Raw genomic sequence first — 22,374 nt, forward strand, 5'->3', positions numbered from 1 at the left:
CATGGAGAATTTAAGTTATGAGGAAAGATTGAAAGAATTAAACCTATTTAGCCTTGAAAAAAGACGACTAAGGGGGGACATGATTAACTTATATAAATATATTAATGGCACATACAAAAAATATGGTGAAATCCTGTTCCTTGTAAAACCCCCTAAAAAAACAAGGGGGCACTCCCTCCGTCTGGAGAAAAAAAGGTTCAAGCTTCTGGGGCGACAAGCCTTCTTTACAGTGAGAACTGTGAATCTATGGAATAGCCTACCGCAGGAGCTGGTCACAGCAGGGACAGTAGATGGCTTTAAAAAAGGGTTAGATAATTTCCTAGAACAAAAAAATATTAGCTCCTATGTGTAGAAATTTTTCCTTCCCTTTTCCCTTCCCTTGGTTGAACTTGATGGACATGTGTCTTTTTTCAGCCGTACTAACTATGTAACTATGTAACTATGTAACAATGCAAATAAATATATATAATTTTGACAATGTGATTTTCAGTTTGTTTTTTTTTATATATAATCTATCTCTCACTGGTAAAATTAACCTAGCCTAAAAATTCTAGACTGTTCATGTCTTTGACAATGGGCAAACTTACAAAATCAGCAAGGGATCAAATACTTATTTCCTTCACTGTGTGTGTGTATGTGTGTATGTGTATATGTGTATGTGTATGTGTATATATATATATATATATATATATATATATATATATATATATATATATATATATTCTCATCAGACAGTGCAATGTTTCAGTCCTGCAATAGGACCTTTCTCAAGCATGCTATAGCATATAACCGAGGATACTATACTCTGTTACTTATACATTGTCTCTTGTCATTTATGACAGTGTTGACACACTACAGATCTTTAGCTGACGTGCTTAACCACTTAAACTTCCTAATTGATGGATTGGCTGTATGGATTATGCGAGACGTAATATGTATCCATGTTCTCTCCCTTTTTTTTTTTATATATACACTTGAGGCCTGAGGATTTAATGACGTATTTTTATTAAGGTTTTATTTTTTTCTATATTCAGTTCTATATAGTGTGACGATTTCTCGCCTATTAGAACAGAATGGGTATAATTCCCTGATCCAAAATGGCACTGAAGTGCTCTTTATCTCTATTGATCATACCCCGTCTCTTGAGATTGTGTGATGAAATACAGTCAATTTTTACGCATGTGCCAGATCTATAAAGTCTCAAAAATATTTTGTACGGTCCAACTGATTTTGACCACATGACCTGTTATACCTGATGAACATTCTTGTTCATTGGACATGCGCAGCCTAGCGGTGAGGACATCGCTATTCACTGTACTTACTCCATGTGGTATCCAACATGTCGTGTAATGGTGAGCGCTGATATGGTTTTAATTGGAATATGGGGATAACACATGTGATGTCTTAATGATGTATTTAACACTTTTTGAATATTGAAATATTATATATGGATTTTGAACACATTATTTTCTGTATATGGCACTTCATCACTGTATCGAATATACGTTTTTTTTAATGTATTACATGTTGAGATGATACTGTGTTGGATTTTAGTGCAATTGATCACTTATGAAGTTTAATGAATACTTATATACACCTTGTATACACTGTTTTTGTATTGCCTGAAAAAGCTCTCTTTGAGAGAGTGAAACGTCGCTGTCTGATGTTCTGGTGATTTAAATTTTTTTACTTGAGTGCTGCTTCCCTACTACTTTTTCTCTACATCAAATAGGGAGTTGGTTGCCCCCTTGAAGCTTTGCACCAACCGTGAAGGTTTTTTAGGCTACAGTGCTGCTCCTTACTAGTTGCGCTATATATATATATATATATATATATATATATATATATATACAGTGAAGGAAATAAGTATTTCATCCCTTGCTGATTTTGTAAGTTTGCCCACTGTCAAAGACATGAGCAGTCTAGAATTTTTAGGCTAGGTTAATTTTACCAGTGAGAGAGAGATTATATATAAAAAAATAAAAAGAAAATCAAATTGTCAAAATTATATATATTTATTTGCATTGTGCACAGAGAAATAAGTATTTGATCCCTTTGGCAAACAAGACTTAATACTTGGTGGCAAAACCCTTGTTGGCAAGGACAGCAGTCAGACGTTTTTAGTAGTTGATGATGAGGTTTGCACACATGTTAGATGGAATTTTGGTCCACTCCTCTTTGCAGATCATCTGTAAATCATTAAGATTTCAAGGCTGTCGCTTGGCAACTCGGATCTTCAGCTCCCTCCAGAAGTTTTCGATGGGATTAAGGTCTGGAGACTGGCTAGGTCACTCCATGACCTTCATGTGCTTCTTTTTGAGCCACTCCTTTTTTGCCTTGGCTGTATGTTTCGGGTCATTGTCGTGCTGGAAGACCCAGCCACGAGCCATTTTTAATGTCCTGGTGGAGGGAAGGAGGTTGTCACTCAGGATTTGACGGTACATGGCTCCATCCATTCTCCCATTGATGCGGTGAAGTAGTCCTGTGCCCTTAGCAGAGAAACACCCCCAAAACATAATGTTTCCACCTCCATGCTTGATAGTGGGGACAGTGTTCTTTGGGTCATAGGCAGCATTTCTCTTCCTCCAAACACGGCGAGTTGAGTTAATGCCAAAGAGCTCAATTTTAGTCTCATCTGACCACAGCACCTTCTCCCAATCACTCTCAGAATCATCCAGATGTTCATTTGCAAACTTCAGACGGGCCTGTACATGTGCCTTCTTGAGCAGGGGGACCTTGCGGGCACTGCAGGATTTGAATCCATTACGGCGTATTGTGTTACCAATGGTTTTCTTGGTGACTGTGGTCCCAGCTGCCTTGAGATCATTAACAAGTTCCCCCCGTGTAGTTTTCGGCTGAGCTCTCACCTTCCTCAGGATCAAGGATACCCCACGAGGTGAGATTTTGCATGGAGCCCCAGATCGATGTCGATTGACAGTAATTTTGTATGTCTTCCATTTTCTAACTATTGCACCAACAGTTGTCTCCTTCTCCCCCCACGTCTTACTTATGGTTTTGTAGCCCATTCCAGCCTTGTGCAGGTCTATGATCATGTCCCTGACATCCTTAGAAAGCTCTTTGGTCTTGCCCATGTTGTAGAGGTTAGAGTCAGACTGATTCATTGAGTCTGTGGACAGGAGTCTTTTATACAGGTGACCATGTAAGACAGCTGTCTTTAATGCAGGCACCAAGTTGATTTGGAGCGTGTAACTGGTCTGGAGGAGGCTGAACTCTTAATGGTTGGTAGGGGATCAAATACTTATTTCTCTGTGCACAATGCAAATAAATATATATAATTTTGACAATGTGATTTTCTGTTTTTTTTTTTTATATAATCTATCTCTTACTAGTAAAATTAACCTAGCCTAAAAATTCTAGACTGTTCATGTCTTTGACAGTGGGCAAACTTACAAAATCAGCAAGGGATCAAATACTTATTTCCTTCACTGTACAAGGGGGTGTCAAGTATGGATATGCATATGCAGCATGCACACCAATACAAATAGATGCACATGTACTTTATGACACAGACAGTCCCCTTATTATAAAATGAATGTCACCATAGAGAGTAAGTAAATAATGCCACCTATATAGACTGCCAGAGTGCACACATTAACCGCACCATCAGAGGGTCTCAATTTATACCGTCCTCCTATTTAGCAGAGTGCCCACTATAAACAATGCCAGCTGGGTGCCCCCATGTACAATGAAGCTAGCCGAGTGTAGTGGTATTATCTGTGGTGGTCTTGGCCTCTTGGGCAATAATTTGATAGTAAATCACTAGAGGACTATGGTAGTAAAGGGGTTAAAGCATCTAAAATTCTTTGATTTTATAACAGATCATTCTGCTTTTTATCACAACGTAGTTAAATGATATTTTTGAATTTTCAGGTTTAGTTTCAATATATTAGTTTAATCACTATATACTTTTTCTTTTTCAGATTCCCAGTTTCCCGTGGATATTGCTTATGTAAAGAGAGACCATAACTTTTTGGATCAAGATTCCCTAAAATCCCTGTGCAGGTAGTGTACACGTTTTTAGTAAGAACCAACTCTAAGGGTATGTTCACACGGCTTATTTTCAGCCGCGAAAAATCGGAAGCAGATCTTTTTTTTACACGGCCGTTTTTCAAAACGCCCGCAAGAAAGAAGCGCATTTTACTTCTTAAGCCGTTTTTGGAGCCGTTTTTCATTGACTCTATAGAAAAACAGCTAAAAAATGGCTGTAAAAAGCGCTAGTTAATTTAAAAATGTCTGAAAATCAGGAGCTGTTTTCCCTTGAAAACAGCTGCGTATTTTCAGATGTTTTTTGCTAAGCGTGTGAACATACCCTAATACTCATTCAGTGATGGCACACTCATTGTTTGCACCAAGCTGTTTGTAGTTTCTCTAGATTTCCAGGCTTATTATTGATTCTTACACAGAGAGAGAACTTCTAAATACAGTATTACTTACTACAATAGTTGTCCTCTAAGCCAATAATATTTTTTAATGTGATCCACATGAAGTTTTTGCTTACATCTGCGCTATAGAACATAGTGGTACTATTAAGGCATATAATGTACAGAACACTCTGAGAAATAAAGACTGATTAAGGCCTTTCCAGAAATCCAAAATTAAAAAAAGAGAGAGAGAAAACAGTGAATTTATTTCACATGGAGTTGATCAGTCTTCAGACACCAGGGCATTTAGAGCCTGAATTCTATCCTCCTCACAGAGTATATACAGAGATTCCAGTAATGAACAAGTCAATGGATAAAAGGCACTGTTGGGAACAGCATGGTCCGTTCCTTGTTAGGACATCACTCACCTGAGCACAGATCTTACAAGTCTGTGTATATTCTGTGGCTACTTGGCTCTGACGAGTGGAAATGCAGTTTATACCGCCGTTGGACATATAATTTTGCTCCCAAACACCTTTTGAGTGACTCATTCTCCATTCCACCCCACCCTTTAGTCTTTTCACTTTTTCCATATTTCTCCAACTTGCTACTCTCCCTTGAATATAAATACAACAGGGTTCAGTTATAAAAGTATCTTAGTAAAATGAATATTTAAATAAATAAAAAGATTTACATTCTATTGGATGTAGCCAGTGCTGTTAATACATCAATTAATATACTGAAGTGGCTGAATGTAGATATGATTCAAGCTAAGTTCAATAAAAAGAAATGTGCACAAGGCTCCGGGACCAGATGGGTTAAACCCAAGAGTTCTTAAAGAGCTTAGTTCAGTTATTTCTGTCCCCCTCTTCATAATATTTAGAGATTCTCTAGTGACTGGTATAGTGCCAAGAGACTGGCGCAGGGCAAATGTGGTGCCTATTTTGAAAAAGGGCTGTAGGTCTTCCCCGGGTAATTATAGACTAGTAAGTTTAACATCCATTGTGGGAAAAATGTTTGAGGGGCTATTAAGGGACAATATACAGGTTTAGAGATGAGCGAACTTATGAAAAGTTCTGTTCGGCTGGTTCGCCGAATTTCATGAAAAAGTTCGATTCTGACCGAACCTGTAATACAAGAAAGCCCCTAAAAATCGTGTATAACACTGTTTAAAAGCCCTAGAAGCCCTGTATAACACTCTTAGGTCACCCATGAGTGTATCCAAGTACTTTTGAGCTGTCTTTAAGGCAAAGTTAGTGTCAAAGTTACGCCAACATGTATGGCTATAGGAAAACAGATGGGACACGGTGATAACTAACAGAAACCACTGCACTTGTGCATGTTGTATGCTTAATGCATTGTTAAAAAAGGTACAAAAATTAGCCATTTTTGGCGGCAGATGCCTGCCAGGGTTCATACATATAAGGTGGTAAAAGAAGAAGCAATGGCTTTTGACAAGCCCTCAAAAAATTTACCCTTTATGGTGACAGATGCCTGCCGGGGTTCTTCCATACATGGATGTAAAAGCAACACGCAATGGCTTTTCACAAGCCCTCCAAAAATGTACCCTTTTTAATGGCAGATGCCTGCTGGGGTTCATCCATACATGGATGTAATGTAAAAGCAACAAGCAAAGGCTTTTGACAAGCCCTCCAAAAATGTACCCTTTTTATTGGCAGATGCCTGCCGGGGTTCATCCATACATGGATGTAAAAGCAACAAGCAATGGCTTTTCACAAGCCCTCCAGGCCTGCTTGTAGCAGACGGCAGTGGAGGTGTATTGGTGTTGGTAGAGGTAGCCAACGGACAGCAAGGGTGGTGGTGGTAGTAGTAGCAGCACATTAAAAGACACTGGACAGTCACAGGACAAAGCTCTATGGTGGGGCAGGCCTGCTTGTAGCAGACGGCACTGGGGGTGGATTGGTGGTGGTTGACTGGTAGTAGTAGTGGTGGTGGTGGACTACTGACAGCACGGCTGGTGGTGGTAGTAGTAGCTGCATCAACAGCACAGCAGCACATTAAAAAAGAGTGGACAGGACAAAGCCCTGTGGTTGTTTTTCTGAGACTTGTCAGAGGTACTGCGGATGGTGCTGTGCTGTGTATGAGGACCGGCGTCGGTTACTAGGCAGACACAGACAACATGGAAGATCAAGCCAAGGCTTCCTTTGGAACAAAACATGTGGAAAATAAACTGTGGCAGAATTTTACAATCCCCAAGATAAAAAGAGGACATTAAAAAAAGACTGTGGTGGGGCAGGCCTGATTGTAGCAGACGGCAGTGGAGGTGTATTGGTGGTAGTAGAGGTAGCCAACGGACAGCAAGGGTGGTAGTAGTAGTAGCAGCACATTAAAAGGGACTGGACAGTCACAGGACAAAGCCCTGTGGTGGGGCAGGCCTGCTTGTAGCAGACGGCACTGGGGGTGGATTGGTGGTAGAACTAGTAGCAGCACCAACAGCGGCACATTAAAAAAAGAGTGGACAGGACAGAATCCCGTAGTAGCAGGCGGCAGTAGCAGGCGGCAGCAGCAGCAGCAGCAATGTCAGATCTAATCCTTGGCATCAGGCACAGGGGTTTTAAAATCCTGACCGATCCACGCTTGATTCATTTTCAGAAACGCGAGATTTTCCAAGCTGTTGGCGGACAATCTTGTTCGCTTAGGGGTGACGAAGCCCCCTGCCGCGCTGAATACCCTCTCTGACGCTACACTGGATAGTGGACAAGACAGTACACCCATGGCAAACTGGGCCGGTTCTTGCCAATGATCCAATCTGCTGACGCAGAAGTCCATGGGGTCTGGGATCAGGATTTCTGACGGAGAAAGGGCACAGTCCAGGTACGAGTGAACCTGGTTGTTGAGGTGCTGGTGATGGTCAACATCCCTTTGGTGACTACGATGTGTGTCAGGTCGGGATATTGGATGTAAAAATGTTGTCATCATATTTTCCAAACTGAATTGGCTGCTGCTGCCGCCTATTACAGAGGTAGCTCTGCCAGAGGCGGTGGAACGATGAGACAGTGGGGAGAGGAGAGTGGCCCCCCGGTCAGACATGCTTGCAGCAGGTGTTAGCCGTTTGAAAGCCATGACAAGCTGGCTGCATAGCTTCTCTCGATAATAAGCCAATTCTGCCTCCCTCTCGCAAGGCGCAAAAAACTCCCCCATTCTGGCTTTATACCGAGGGTCTAAAAGTGTGGCTATCCAGTACTCATCTCTTTGCTTCATGCTAACAATACGACAGTCAGCGCGCAAGTAACGAAGCATACAGCTCGCCATCCTGGCCAGTGTTTCAGAGGGCCCGGTTGGTTGCATCTCCGCCCCATACTGCCAAGGTTGTCCATCATCAAGGTCGTCGTCAGCCTCGTCATCACCATCACTGTCATGTTGTGCGGCTGCCTCGTCCCCTATCCCTTCCTGTGATTCCATCTCCAAATCCAGCTCCTCTTCAGGTCCTGTTTCCTCATCCTCCTCCTCCTCAACATCCATAGCCAGATGTGATCCTTCCTCCATCCTTTGCTGAATCATCGCTGTGAGCATTTGCTCCATAATGAATATCAGCGGCAAAACATCGTTCATTCCGCTAGCGTCACGGCTCACAAATCGTGTGGCCTCTTCAAAGGGCCTCAAAACGCGACATGCTTCTCTAACCAGCTGCCAGTGCCTGAGCTCGAAATTACACTGGCTCCAAACGCTGCCCGTCTGCTGCATCAGGAAATCATTCACGGCTTTCCGCTGTTCGTACAGACGGTCCAACATGTGCAGGGTGGAATTCCAGCGTGTTGGAACGTCGCAAATCAGGCTGTGTTCTGGGAGATTGTTTTGACGCTGCAAGTCCAGGAGGGCGTGCTTAAATGCATACGAACGTCTAAAGCGAACACAAACCCTCCTGGACATGGCCAGCACACCCTTCAAACCAACATATGACTTTAAAGAGGCTCTGTCACCAGATTTTGCAACCCCTATCTGCTATTGCAGCAGATAGGCGCTGCAATGTAGATTACAGTAACGTTTTTATTTTTTAAAAACGACCATTTTTGTCCAAGTTATGACCATTTTTGTATTTATGCAAATGAGGCTTGCAAAACTCCAAGTCGGCGTGTATTATGTGCGTACATCGGGGCGTTTTTACTACTTTTACTAGCTGGGCGTTCTGACGAGAAGTATCATCCACTTCTCTTCAGAACGCCCAGCTTCTGGCAGTGCAGACACACAGCGTGTTCTCGAGAGATCACGCTGTGACGTCACTCACTTCCTGCCCCAGGTCCTGCATCGTGTCGGCCACATCGGCACCAGAGGCTACAGTTGATTCTGCAGCAGTATCCGCGTTTGCAGGTAAGTAGCTACATCGACTTACCTGCAAACGCCGATGCTGCTGCAGAATCAACTGTAGCCTCTGGTGCCGATGTGTCCTCGCTAGTCCGACACGATGCAGGACCTGGGGCAGGAAGTGAGTGACGTCACAGCGTGATCTCTCGAGAACACGGCTGTGTCTGCACTGCCAGAAGCTGGGCGTTCTGAAGAGAAGTGGATGATACTTCTCGTCAGAACGCCCAGCTAGTAAAAGTAGTAAAAATGCCCCGATGTACGCACATAATACACGCCCAGTTGGACTTTTATTTTAAACACGCCCACTTGGACTTTTGCAAGCCTCATTTGCATAAATACAAAAATGGTCATAACTTGGCCAAAAATGCTCGTTTTTAAAAAATAAAAACGTTACTGTAATCTACATTGCAGCGCCTATCTGCTGCAATAGCAGATAGGGGTTGCAAAATCTGGTGACAGAGCCTCTTTAAGAAACGTGTTATGACCAGATTGATCACATGTGCCATGCAAGGAGCGTGTGTCAGGTGACCTGGACGCAGTGCAGACACAACGTTCTTCCCGTTATCAGAGACAACATTGCCCAGTGTGAGTTTCAGAGGAGACAGCCAGCGTGCGATTTCCTCCTTGATGCACAGCAGCTCCTGCCCTATGTGGCTTTTCTCGCCCAGGCTCAGCAGGTGTAAGACAGCGTTGTGGCGCTTCACCTTGCACCTATGAAAAGAGGAGGGAGGAGGAGTGGAAGATACGCTGTGTCCTGTCGGGGACGGGAAGACCTCCATTGAGGAGGGCAAGGAGGAGGAGGAGGGGGAGGAGGATGGTAGGCGCCTGGTGTCCGGAGTTGAACCAGAAAGATACAAGCGTGGAGGTGGTAATGCCTGGCATTGCTGCGGTGGTGCTGCAAAATATTGACCCAGTGGGCCGTGAAAGACATGTACTGTCCCTGCCCATAGTTGCTGCTCCACGTGACGACGGTGGCATGTACCCTGCTGCACACGGATAATTGCAAGGACTGGCCCACCTTTTCCTCCACGTGCTTGTGCAAGGCAGGGACAGCTGTTTTGGAGAAGTAATGGCGGCTAGGTATTCGCCACCTAGGCTGAGCGCACGCCATCAATTGCTTGAAGCCGACGGAGTCGACCAGGTGGTACGGCAGCGACTGCACCACCAACAACTTAGCCAGGTGTGAATTAAGCCGCACGACAAGTGGATGACTGGGTATATATTGTTGCTTATTGGACAACGATTCCGTAATGGATAACTGACGGGACTTAGGAGGAGCACTAGATGACAGTGATGATGATGATGACAACGACATGGTGGATAAGGCCTGGCTACTACTTAGATGACAGGGACTTGGAGCAGCAGCGGCAGAGGGGTCTTCATTAGATGTACATGATGGTGGGGCATGTCGATTGTCCCACATGGCCTTGTGATGCCGCTCCATGTGTTTACGTAGAGCGGTAGTTCCTACATTGCTGCCCTGCCCACGCCTTACTTTCTGCTTGCAGATAGGGCACTGTGCCATGTTTTGTCCTCCGGGAAGGTACAGAAAAATTGCCACACGGCAGAGTACCGTAAAGAGGTAGTACCACGTCCACTACCACCACCACACAAACTTGCCCCTTGTCTGGCAGGCTTTTTTCGGGAGCCTACACCAGTAGCATCAGTGTCGCCGTCACCGGCTACTGAGCTGACCCTACCGCTGCAACGTTTTGCAGATTGACTTCTGCCCCTACCTCGGCTTGGTAGGTTTATCCCTGCCAGTGACGCCACTACTACCCTCCTCCTCTGACGCCGTCATCATCTCGTCACCTGGTTCCCACGTCCTGTCTAAAACAACATCATCATCCCCGCCACTTCTGTCACTGTGTTGTGAATGTGATGTGACATCATGGCGGGCTCCATGCCCCCCCTCATTACTGCGTCTGCCACCACGGCTACCACAAACACCCCCACTACCACAGCTATGCATCTCGGACACCGCTTCCACCTCCGTTGGCTGACTCGCGGAAAACAAATCATCATCACTATGTTGTTCAGTATCTTCCTTCGCACCCGAGGAGATGTCTCTTAGGACTTTCAGGAAAGATGGCTTCCCGCTAGGAAGGGGGAGTGAAGACATAGATGATGGAATGGAAACGCTAGAAATACTCATATTACTACTGTCACTGTGCCAAGGAACTGTAGAAGATCTGGAATCCAACGAAACCTGGCTTGAAGCCAGATCGTCAGTCTTCCTGCTGAGATGCCAGCCAAGCAGTCCACAATGGCCGTATTGTCTAAATTAACCCGCCCACCGGAGGAGATGGACAAGTCTGGCTTGCTGATACTGCTACAACTACCAGCAGGCACATGGCTGCTTCTATTAGTGGAACTGGGCACATGTCTTGTGCCACAAATGCTGGTACTGGGTCTGGCACCAACAGATCCAACATTTGGACTGGAAGAGGACATGGCATGGGTGTTTTTTCCTCTACCCCGTCCTTTCACAACCTTTTTTTTACCAGACATTTCACTGCTGGAGTGCAGCAAGTTGAATCAAAACCCCGGGGATGAGCCCCTTCTAAAAGCGTATTCACACACTGGCTTGGAAAATGGCAATGAATGAGAATTTCTATCTGCCACTGTGCACTGACTGAGGGAATGCTGGCCCTGGGCGTTGTAGTACTACAAAGACTGCCTCAGCTGCCTGTATTGCAAGTTGGATGCAACAGGGATGAGCCCCTTCTAAAAGCTTATTCACACACTGGCTTGGCAAATGGCAATGAATGAGAATTTCTATCAGCCACGCCGCGGTGCACTCAGGGAATGCTGGGCGTTGTAGTACTACAAAGGCTGCCTGTATTGCAAGTTGGATTGTTATGTTAACGGGGATGAGCCCCTTCTAAAAGCTTATTCACACACTGGCTTGGCAAATGGCAATGAATGAGAATTTCTATCAGCCACGCCGCGGTGCACTCAGGGAATGCTGGGCATTGCAGTACTACAAAGGCTGCCTGTATTGCAAGTTGGATTGTTATGTTAACCCATGCAACGGGGATGAGCCCTTTATAAAAGCTTATTCACACACTGGCTTGGCAAATGGAGAATTTGTATTGCAATTTGGATGTTGATTGTTGAGAGTAGAGTAGACTCCCGCTGTAGTGGATGAGCCCCTTCGATTGCTGGATTCCTGGCTTTTAGATTCCTAAAGCTTTCCCTAACTGCACAGAGATGCTATCCCTACAGCTCCTGTCTCTAAAATGGCCTCTGAGCTCCGTGCATAGACTTTTATTGCAGGCTTGAGCCCGCCCCTATGCTGCCTCCCGATTGGCTGGGAGAGCCGTTTGCAAGGCATTATGGGGTAGCCTGATGTCAGGTGATATTTTGAAATCCTCCATTTTACATCTAACATGTGGCAGGTGCCAAAATGTAGCCGGGTTCGGTCAAAACGGGTTTGGCCGAACCCGGTGAAGTTCGGATTCGCTGCAAACCGAACTTTTCACGATGTTTCGGACGGAACCGGGTTCGGTTGTCCCGGTTCGCTCATCTCTATACAGGATTATGTGACAACATTTTTTATTAAAAGTGACAGCCAGCACGGTTTTACGAAGGACAGAAGTTGTCAAACTAACCTGATTTGTTTTTATGAAGAGGTGAGCAGAAGCCTAGACAGAGGGGCCGCTGTGGATATAGTGTTTATGGCCTTTGCAAAGGAATTTGACACTGTCCCCTGTAGACGTCTAATGTGTAAATTAAGGACTATAGGTTTAGAAAGTATAGTTTGTAATTGGATTGAGAATTGGCTCAAGGACCGTATCCAGAGAGTTGTAGTTAATGATTCCTACTCTGAATGGTCCCCGGTTATAAGTGGTGTACCCCAGGGTTCAGTGCTGGGACCACTATTATTCAACTTATTTATTAATGATATAGAGGATGGGATTAATAGCACTATTTCTATTTTTGCAGATGACACCAAGCTATGTAGTATAGTTCCTGCTATGGAAGATGTCCATAAATTGCAAGCTGATTTGGACCCACTGAGTGTTTGGGCGTCCACTTGGCTAATGAGGTTTAATGTAGATCAATGTAAAGTTATGCATCTGGGTACCAACAACCTGCATGCATCATATGTCCTAGGGGAAGCTACACTGGCGGATTCACTTGTTGAGAAGGATCTGGGTGTACTTGTAGATCATAAACTAAATAACAGCATGCAATGTCAATCAGCTGCTTCAAAGGCCAGCAGGATATTTTCGTATATTAAAAGCGGCATGGAATCGCGGGACAGGGATGTAATATTACCACTTTACAAAGCATTAGTGAGGCCTCATCTAGAATATGCAGTTCAGTTCTGGGCTCCAGTTCATAGAAAGGATGCCCTGGAGTTGGAAAAAATACAAAGAAGAGCAACGAAGCTAATAAGGGGCATGGAGAATCTAAGTTATGAGGAAGGATTAAAAGAATTAAACCTATTTAGCCTTGAAAAGAGATAATAAATATATGAATGGCCCATAAAAGAAATATAGTGAAAACCTGTTCCATGTAAAACCCCCTCATAAGACAAGGGGGCACTCACTCCCCCTGGAGAAAAAAAGGATTAATCTGCAGAGGCGACAAACCTTCTTTACTGTGAGAACTGTGAATCTGTAGAATAGTCTACCGCAGGAGCTGGTCACAGTAGGGACAGTAGATGGCTTTAAAAAAGGCTTAGATAATTTCCTATAACGAAAAAACATCAGCTCCTATGTCAATGTGTAGAAATTGTGTTTCATTCCTCGCTTTTTCCCATCCCTTGGTTGAACTTGATGGACATATGTCTTTTTTCAACCCTACTAACTATGTATGTAATTCATTCGAACAGCTCTCTTGCTGTAGTTCAATTCTCCGTTTATCTGTCGCTATTAGTAGAGCAAACGGTTTCTAGGGGTGTTGCGTTTGTAAGCTGCAGGAACTGTAAACTTTAGGTTCTTGCGGTCATAGAAGATCTGACTGCTGGGGCGACCAACCTTTTGGGGCATGCTGAGAGTCGTAGTACCTTAACAGCTGGAGAGCCTCTGCGCTGTTATGTTTTTAGGACTTGAATAGTAAACACACAAAACTAATTCTGGATCCCTATAATGTTTCGTATAAAGTGACTTTCTGCTGATGTGCTGATATAGCTTAGGCTGAGTTCACACTACCGTTCGTATACATTTACCTCTCTTCCGTCAGAGGAAGAGATGATTGAAAGATTAAATGGAAAGCAACAGTCCCATTAGAATTACCATTGATTTCAATGGTAATTCTTTTGTTACGTTGCTTTCCGTTTGTCTCCTTTCGCTAGGTTACCATTTTTTTTCACGGAAACACAAGTTCTGCAGACTGCACTTTCGCTTCCTTTAATAAAAACGGAAACCTAGCGAACGGAAAAACAAACGGAAAGCAACTGAAACAAAAGAATTACCATTGAAATCAATGGTAATTTCAATGGAACAGTTGCTTTCCGTTTAATCTCCTCTCTTCCTCTGACGGAAGAGATGTAAACATATACTAATGGTAGTGTAGAAGAAACCATAGGGATATGGTGACATTTAGTAAAAATTTTAAAGAATTTTAAATGAAAACCCTGCTGGCTCTAAGACTGCCAAGTACTAGCTAGTTAAAAGGATTTATTTATTATTATTAATCTTGAGAGCAGCTTAATGTCAGCACAGGTTGTTCTAAAGGATTTAACCCATTATTTAAAAACAACATCCCCTCCTTCACCTTAGTGCTGATTGGTCAGTTGGGGCATTATAAAGATGGAGTTAATAGCTAGAAAAGTGAAAAACTTGACCTTAACGTACACAGAAAAGATGCATTTCTGTCTTCTTGTTTTCAGGCGACTAATGACACTAAATTCATGCGCTTCTATGAAGGTGGATGTTCATTATGACAGAAAACAGGTAAGCGGCTTGTACAAGCTAAACTTGTAGTAATCACGTGAAAATTTATTTGTAGAAGCACAGACAAATGCTTTTTCATAAATATTAATACTGTTAGCATCAGCATGTGATCATTCATTGAGAGAGGATGAAATTAGGGAAGAACATGGAAACACTCAAATCTGAAACTGCATGGAGAAGCTATGTACATTGATGTTTATGTACAGTATGTATCTCATCCAAGCAGCTCCTCTCCCTGCGTGATTCTATGTACATGTGTAAGCAGATATGTGCAGCAAGTAGTGATCACAGAAACATAACATGAACTCTACTAGGTTCACAGAGTCTCTTTAAAGCATAGGTTCACCTTTTAAAACCTGTATAGATATAGTCTACACACTGCGATAATGCACACAATTCAACAATTTTGGACTAGCGTTGATAGTGGATTATGATTGTCTAAACGTGTATAGACTCACCGATGACTATGCAGTCGCGATACGCGAATACAAATCTTCAGGAGTGCTAAAAATTGTAATTGTATGCTCAGCGAATTGTGTGAAAATTCAATGTGTATGGGAGAGTTGATAGGAATAACTGTCGGCCAAACGATCCTTCCGCGAACGGCTATCCAAAGTGTATGGCCAACCTTAAAGAGGATCTGTCACTGGTTTAGCAATGCCCTATCTCTCAGCTAATCTAATAGGTGCTGTCACACTGATAAGAAACCTTATTATTTTAAAAGTTATGAGCTTTTTTCTAAATATGTAAATGAGCCTTTATTAGACAAGTGGGTGTCAACACCAGCGATTCTCCAGAGGTGGAGCTCCCTTGCAGCCTCTGACGCTGTTCTATCCGCATGAAGCTGCTTCACACAGTGTGTTAGACTGAGGCTGGAGGGAATGGGGATCAGTTCAAACAGCCATATCTCGGGCTGTGGAAAATCTAGAACACCGGTTCTGGTGCCATATGAAAGAGGAGATACTAGTCTTTCATATGACACCAGGAGTTCTAGCTGTGAGACAACCGGATATATCGCCAGTCGAATACACAGTCGGGAATGGAAGCTGTATACTATAAGATTGCTGGGCAGGGATGGGGGAGAAGCTGTATGACGATTTGACAGCGTTATACAGAAAACATTACACCGCCCAGAGTGAAAAGAGAGAGTCACCTCCTACTTGGCAAGTATAGCCAAATAAGCATATTTAGAAAAATGCTCATAACTTTGCAAATAATAAACAGTTTTTTAAAACAAATCACACTGTAGTTAGCAGCAGCAAAGTGCCTATTACATAAGTTAGGAGATAGGGAATTAACAAATTGGTGACAGATTCTCTTTAAGGATATCTCTGACAAGATTGCCAACTGGTTCCAGCAGCAACCAGCAGAGTTTAAAAAAATGTGTGTGTAAATAAATAAATATATATATCTACACACACTACCGTTCAAAAGTTTGGGGTAACCCAGACAATTTTGTGTTTTCCATGAAAACTCACACTTATATTTATCAAATGAGTTGCAAAATACCGAGAAAATATAGTCAAGACATTGACAAGGTTAGAAATAATGATTTTTATTTGAAATAATAATTTTCTCCTTCAAACTTTGCTTTCGTCAAAGAATGCTCCATTTGCAGCAATTACAGCATTGCAGACCTTTGGCATTCTAGCTGTTAATTTGCTGAGGTAATCGGGAGAAATTTCACCCCATGCTTCCAGAAGCCCCCCCCACAAGTTGGATTGGCTTGATGGGCACTTGTTGCGTACCATACGGTCAAGCTGCTCCCACAACAGCTCTATGGGGTTGAGATCTGGTGACTGCGCTGGCCACTCCATTACAGATAGAATACCAGCTGCCTGCTTCTTCCCTAAATAGTTCTTGCATAATTTGGAGGTGTGCTTTGGGTCATTGTCCTGTGGTAGGATGAAATTGGCTCCGATCAAGCGCTGTCCAGGGTATGGCATTGCGTTGCAAAATGGAGTGATAGCCTTCCTTACTCAAAATCCCTTTTACCTTGTACAAATCTCCCACTTTACCAGCACCAAAGCAACCCCAGACCATCACATTACCTCCACCATGCTTGACAGATGGCGTCAGGCACTCTTCCAGCATCTTTTCAGTTGTTCTGCGTCTCACAAATGTTCTTCTGTGTGATCCAAACACCTCAAACTTCGATTCGTCTGTCCATAACACTTTTTTCCAATCTTCCTCTGTCCAATGTCTGTGTGCTTTTGCCCATATTAATCTTTTCCTCTTATTAGCCAGTCTCAGATATGGCTTTTTCTTTGCCACTCTGCCCTGAAGGCCAGCATCCCGGAGTCGCCTCTTCACTGTAGACGTTGACACTGGCGTTTTGCGGGTACTATTTAATGAAGCTGCCAGTTGAGGACCTGTGAGGCGTCTATTTCTCAAACTAGAGACTCTAATGTACTTGTCTTGTTGCTCAGTTGTGCAGCGGGGCCTCCCACTTCTCTTTCTACTCTGGTTAGAGCCTGTTTGTACTGTCCTCTAAAGGGAGTAGTACACACCATTGTAGGAAATCTTCAGTTTCTTGGCAATTTCTCGCATGGAATAGCCTTCATTTCTAAGAACAAGAATGGACTGTCGAGTTTCACATGAAAGCTCTCTTTTTCTAGCCATTTTGAGAGTTTAATCGAACGCACAAATGTAATGCTCCAGATTCTCAACTAGCTCAAAGGAAGTCAGTTTTATAGCTCCTCTAAACAGAAAAACTGTTTACAGCGGTGCTAATATAATTGCACAAGGGTTTTCAAGTGTTTTCTAATCATCCATTAGCCTTCTAACACAGTTAGCAAGCACAATGTACCATTAGAACACTGGAGTGATGGTTGCTGGAAATGGGCCTCTATACACCTATGTAGATATTGCATTAAAAACCAGACGTTTGCAGCTAGAATAGTAATTTAGCACATTAACAATGTATAGAGTGTATTTTTGATTAATTTAATGTTATCTTCATTGAAAAAACTGCTTTTCTTTCAAAAATAAGAATTTCTAAGTGACCCTAAACTTTAACGGTAGCGCGCGTGTGTGTGCGTGTGTGTGTGTGTGTGTGTGTGTGTGTGTGTGTGTGTGTGTGTGTGTGTGTATATATATATATATATATTAGTTAGGTCCAGAATTATTTGGACAGTGGCACAATCTTAATGATTTGGGCTCTACATGGCACCGAACTGGATTTGGAATGAAACTGAGATGCAATTGAAGTGTAGACTCTCCGGTTTAAATCAAGGGGTTGAACAAAAATATCCTGTGAAACGTTTAGGAATTGCAACCATTTTTCTACACCTCCCCCTAAAAGTAATTGAACAAATGAACATTACCATAAATAAAAAATAATACTTTGTAGAGAATCCTTTGCAGTCAATGACTGTGTGATGTCTGGGACCCATGGACTCACCAAACGCTGGGTTTCCTCCTTTGTGATGGTCTGCCCGGCCTTTACTGCAGCTGTCTTCAGTTGTTGCGTGTTTGTGGGTCTTTCGGCCTTAAGATTTGTCTTAAGCAAGGGAAGTGCATGCTCGATCGGGTTCAGATCTGATGATTGACTTGGCCATTGCAGAATATTCCACTTCTTTGCCTTAAACTCCTGGGTTGCTTTTGCTTTATGTTTTGGGCCATTGTCCATCTGTACTATGAAGTGATGTCCAATCAACCTTGCTGCATTTGGTTAAATCTGAGCAGAAAGTATATCCCTGAACACTTCATAATTGATCCGGCTGCGTCTCTCTTCAGTCACATCATCAATAAACACTAGTGACCCAGTGCCTTTGGCAGCCATGCATGCCCATGCCATCACACTGCCTCCACCATGTTTTACAGAGGATGTGGTGTGCTTTGGATCATGAGCCGTTCCAAGCTTTCTCCATACTTTCTTCCTCCCATCATTCTGGTACAGGTTCATCTTCATTTCATCTGTCCAAAGAATGCTGTTCCAGAACTGTGCGGCTTCTTTACATGTTTGGCAAAGTCCAATCTATCCTTCTATTTTTGAGGCTGATTAATGGTTTGCACCTTGTGGTGAACCCTCTATATTTGTTCTCATGAAGTCTTCTCTTTATATAAAGAATTAGATACTGATACACCTACTTCCAGGAGAGTGTTCTTCACTTTGGTAGATGTTGTGAAGGGGTTTTTCTTCAACAGGGAAAGGATTCTGCGATCATCCACCACTACTGTCTTCCGTGGACATTCAGGCCTTTTGTAGTTCACGAGATAACCAGTGCGCTCTTCTTTTCTTTTCTTTTTTTCTTCAAGAATGTATCAAACTGTTGATCTGGCCACTCCTAACGTTTGTGCTATGTCTCTGTTGGATGTCCTCCTTTTTTTTTCAGCCTAATGATGGTCTGTTTCCCTTGCATTGAGAGCTCCTTTGACCTCATGTTGTGGGTTCATAGCAACAGCTTCCAAATGCAAATGCCACACCTGGAATCAACTCCAGACCTTTTACCTTCTTAATTGATGATGCATTAACCAGGAAATAACCCATGCAGCCCATTAAATAGCTTTTGAGATAATTGTCCAATTACCTTTGGTCCCTTGATAAAGAGGCAGCTACAAATTAGAGCTGTAATTCCTAAATCCTTCCTCAAATTAGGATGTGAATACCCTCAAATTAATGCTGAGAGTTGAACTTGTTGGACATGTGTTTTTTTTTTGTTTTTTTTTTTTCAACCTTACTAACTATGTAACTAGTCTGCACTTTAAGCCCATATTTGTTATGTAACTGTACATTCAGTATGTTTTGGGAAACGGCTAAAATGACAAAGCTTGTGTCACTGTCCAAATAATTCTAGACCGAACTGTGTGTGTATATATCTATATGTGTATATATATATATGTGTGTGTGTGTGTGTGTGTATATTGTAAGGGAATTAGGTAGCAGGACAGTCGTCTCCTGGGGTAGACAGGCACTCGGTATCAAACACGCCAGTAAATTTCAGTCCGCACAGCAAAGATGTGGTACTACTGGCCTCAGCCAGTTTTATTCACAGGTTGTACATGAAATTGAAAAGAAAAGAAATAAAAGAAAACTCTATGCCTGTCCGGCACTAACTATACAGTAGGTATCCTAACTAACACAGTGCAGGCCTAATGCCTGGCACCATAAACCATACAACCTCTCACAAGCTCCTCTCCCCAGGCTGAGAGAGAGTGTGACTGAACTGCAGCCTTTTTAATGGGCTATCACACCTGATCCCTGATTAATAGCTAGACAGCCCAAGACCAGGACTGTCTGGATGGAGTGGGGACCCACCCATCTCTCCCCACTCCAACAACCAGGCTCTTTTCCAGGTTTTAGATAAACCTATTGCTGAGGGAGAACCACATTCTCTGCTGAATTATTCCCTGGTTGTTTTCAGATAGCAGAAGACAGAAATCTTGGGGAAATACAGACCCCCATCCACAACCTCCCCACATGGTCTGTCACAATATGTATATATGTGTATATGTGTGTATGTATATATATATATATATATATATATATATATATATATGTTTGTATGTATATGTGTGTGTGTGTATGTATATATATATATATATATATATATATATATATATATATATATATATAGTTTGTATGTATATGTGTGTGTATATATATATATACACATATAGATATGGATATATATATACACACACACACAATATAAATATATATATATATCACACAAGAAACTGGCGACCGCACACTGCGTACACGAATGCCACCCAAGCCGCTAAATATAAATAAATATGCATTACTTCTAAATCTACTTACAATAGGAAGTCATTAAGAACTATATATTTTTTTTTTTGTTATGCCCGATAATATATATTATTTTGTTTACCTGTAGAATGAAGACTCAGATGATGATGGTCAGTGTGCAATCAGTGATCGCTGGGCATTCCAGAGGGACCAGGGATGCTGGTCTCGGCTGGATTCTATTGAACTGTTGTCTCCAAAATTTGATGGCCCACCTACAATGAAAAGCACATCTAGTAGGGACAGTATCTTAACAGACCTAAGCATAGAGCTGGAGGCCACTTCTCTGCGTAGTGTAGGAAGCAGCAGAGGTATTATGGACATAGTAGTTACTCCTCCTGCAGAATTGCCTTCTTTGCCTTGTTCCCCATCTGCCAGTAAGCCATGCAGGAGTCTCAGCGACCAGTCTCTAGCTTCTCATCGACGAGGGTTCAAGGAGAAATCCAAGAAAAGGAAAACAAAGGGCTTTCTAAAAAGAATGGAGTCTTTGCGGAAGAAGGACAAGGATAAAAAGGATCTTGCAACATTGATTTCTAATGACCTGGAACACTCTCGAGATGAAAAACCTTTTCAAAACCAGTGTGACGACGATGATGATAATGATGTGGACATTCATGCATATGATAAAGATTTTCTTCATCCTGGCTATAGGACTAAATGCGCATATAGTGGCATTTTCAGAAAGCCACATTTGGACAGTCAATGTAGGGGTCTATATTTGGAGGATTATGATATATTGGGAAAGGATGGTATGAGGCACAGATCACAAAAATCGGATCGTCTGGTATGCATCCCAATGGACCATAAGCCTGGAACTTTTCCAAGGTCTCTTTCCGTTGAGAGTTTATGCCCGACAAATCATGTACCCTTGGAGAGTTGGCAAATGGGCAGCAAATCTTTAGGACACTCGATTTGTAGCAGTATGGACTCTCATGGACTAGAGGGGAGACTGAGAAGAGGGTCATATAGTTCTATAGGAAGCCGTTCAAGCGTTTATGACAATGTTCCTGTCTCACTGACAGGCAGTGGAGATATCTTAGAATGTGGAGGCAGTAGTGACCTTTTTGGCCATCTGGATGATGTTCTTAATCATGTGAAAGGTCTACAGAGGATGGTGGAGCTTTGGTCACGAACAGTGTGTCCAGAGCTTGATGAAGAGGAAACAGACTCTGGAGGTGAACAAATTGGTCATCTTGCTTATGAAAAAAGATCAATGTCCGATGTTGGCACTTCAGCCAGTGACTTCGATAGCACTGGCAATTCTCTCAATGAAACAGAGGAAGGAGAAATGAGGGAGAGGAGGGACTCGGGAGTGGGGGCATCCTTAACCAGGCCATCCAGGTAAGTCAGTAGTGGAAACTTTATCATGTAGTCTATTTAGCCGTAAAGTACACTTGACATAAAAATACCTGATATATTCCAATTGTGACGACACAATGACAGCTCGCAAAGTATTAAGTATAGCTGGCTGCTGATCGGTGAATGGCGGTACAGGTCTAATATTCTTTCCATGCACATGTGAAAAATTAGAGTAGACACATGTATTCATTCCTTCAAACCTTTTATTTGTGGAACATGACCACATGAGTATCCACAATCCTCTTCTATCCACATTGCACGTGTGATTTCTCTTGAAAGGATTATTATGTATGAGAGGGAGTAGATTTTGAGCCCGCTTATATTGTACAGGTCTATGCCCAAGCCTGCAATATTGCTACATTCTTTATAGGAATTATGTTGCAGCCAATCTAATGTGTTGATTGAACATGGTCCAAGCATGCAAGTCATATTAGATCCACTTTGAGCAACATTTTACTGTTTTTATATAGATATAACTTACAGGAAATTGTAGTAATTTTGTAAATAAAGCTTTGTTAGTAAGTTACTGTATAAAGCTCCGTGTAAAGGCGACACTTTTCAGATTCTCATGTTCATGTTTCTAAATTATGCCTAGCGGCTCAGATCAACGTATATACTGTGGATTGTGCGGTCCATGTCTAGTTTCTCACAATGC

At 42.6% G+C, this 22,374-nt stretch overlaps 1 protein-coding gene across 1 annotated transcript in view; it reads left to right on the top strand.

Annotated features, from left to right (window-relative positions):
• STARD8 (StAR related lipid transfer domain containing 8) overlaps positions 1–22,374 on the top strand; it is a 60,381-nt gene that overhangs the window by 8,354 nt on the left and 29,653 nt on the right. Inside the window, exons 2-4 of the mRNA XM_075835646.1 lie at positions 3,942–4,023; positions 14,548–14,611; positions 20,452–21,701. Coding sequence (XP_075691761.1) covers positions 14,555–14,611; positions 20,452–21,701 — 1,307 coding nt within the window. The 5' untranslated portion in view covers positions 3,942–4,023; positions 14,548–14,554. The remainder of the gene's footprint in view (positions 1–3,941; positions 4,024–14,547; positions 14,612–20,451; positions 21,702–22,374) is intronic.

This window comes from Rhinoderma darwinii, chromosome 8, assembly GCF_050947455.1.
Source record: "Rhinoderma darwinii isolate aRhiDar2 chromosome 8, aRhiDar2.hap1, whole genome shotgun sequence".
Lineage (NCBI taxonomy): Eukaryota > Metazoa > Chordata > Amphibia > Anura > Rhinodermatidae > Rhinoderma > Rhinoderma darwinii.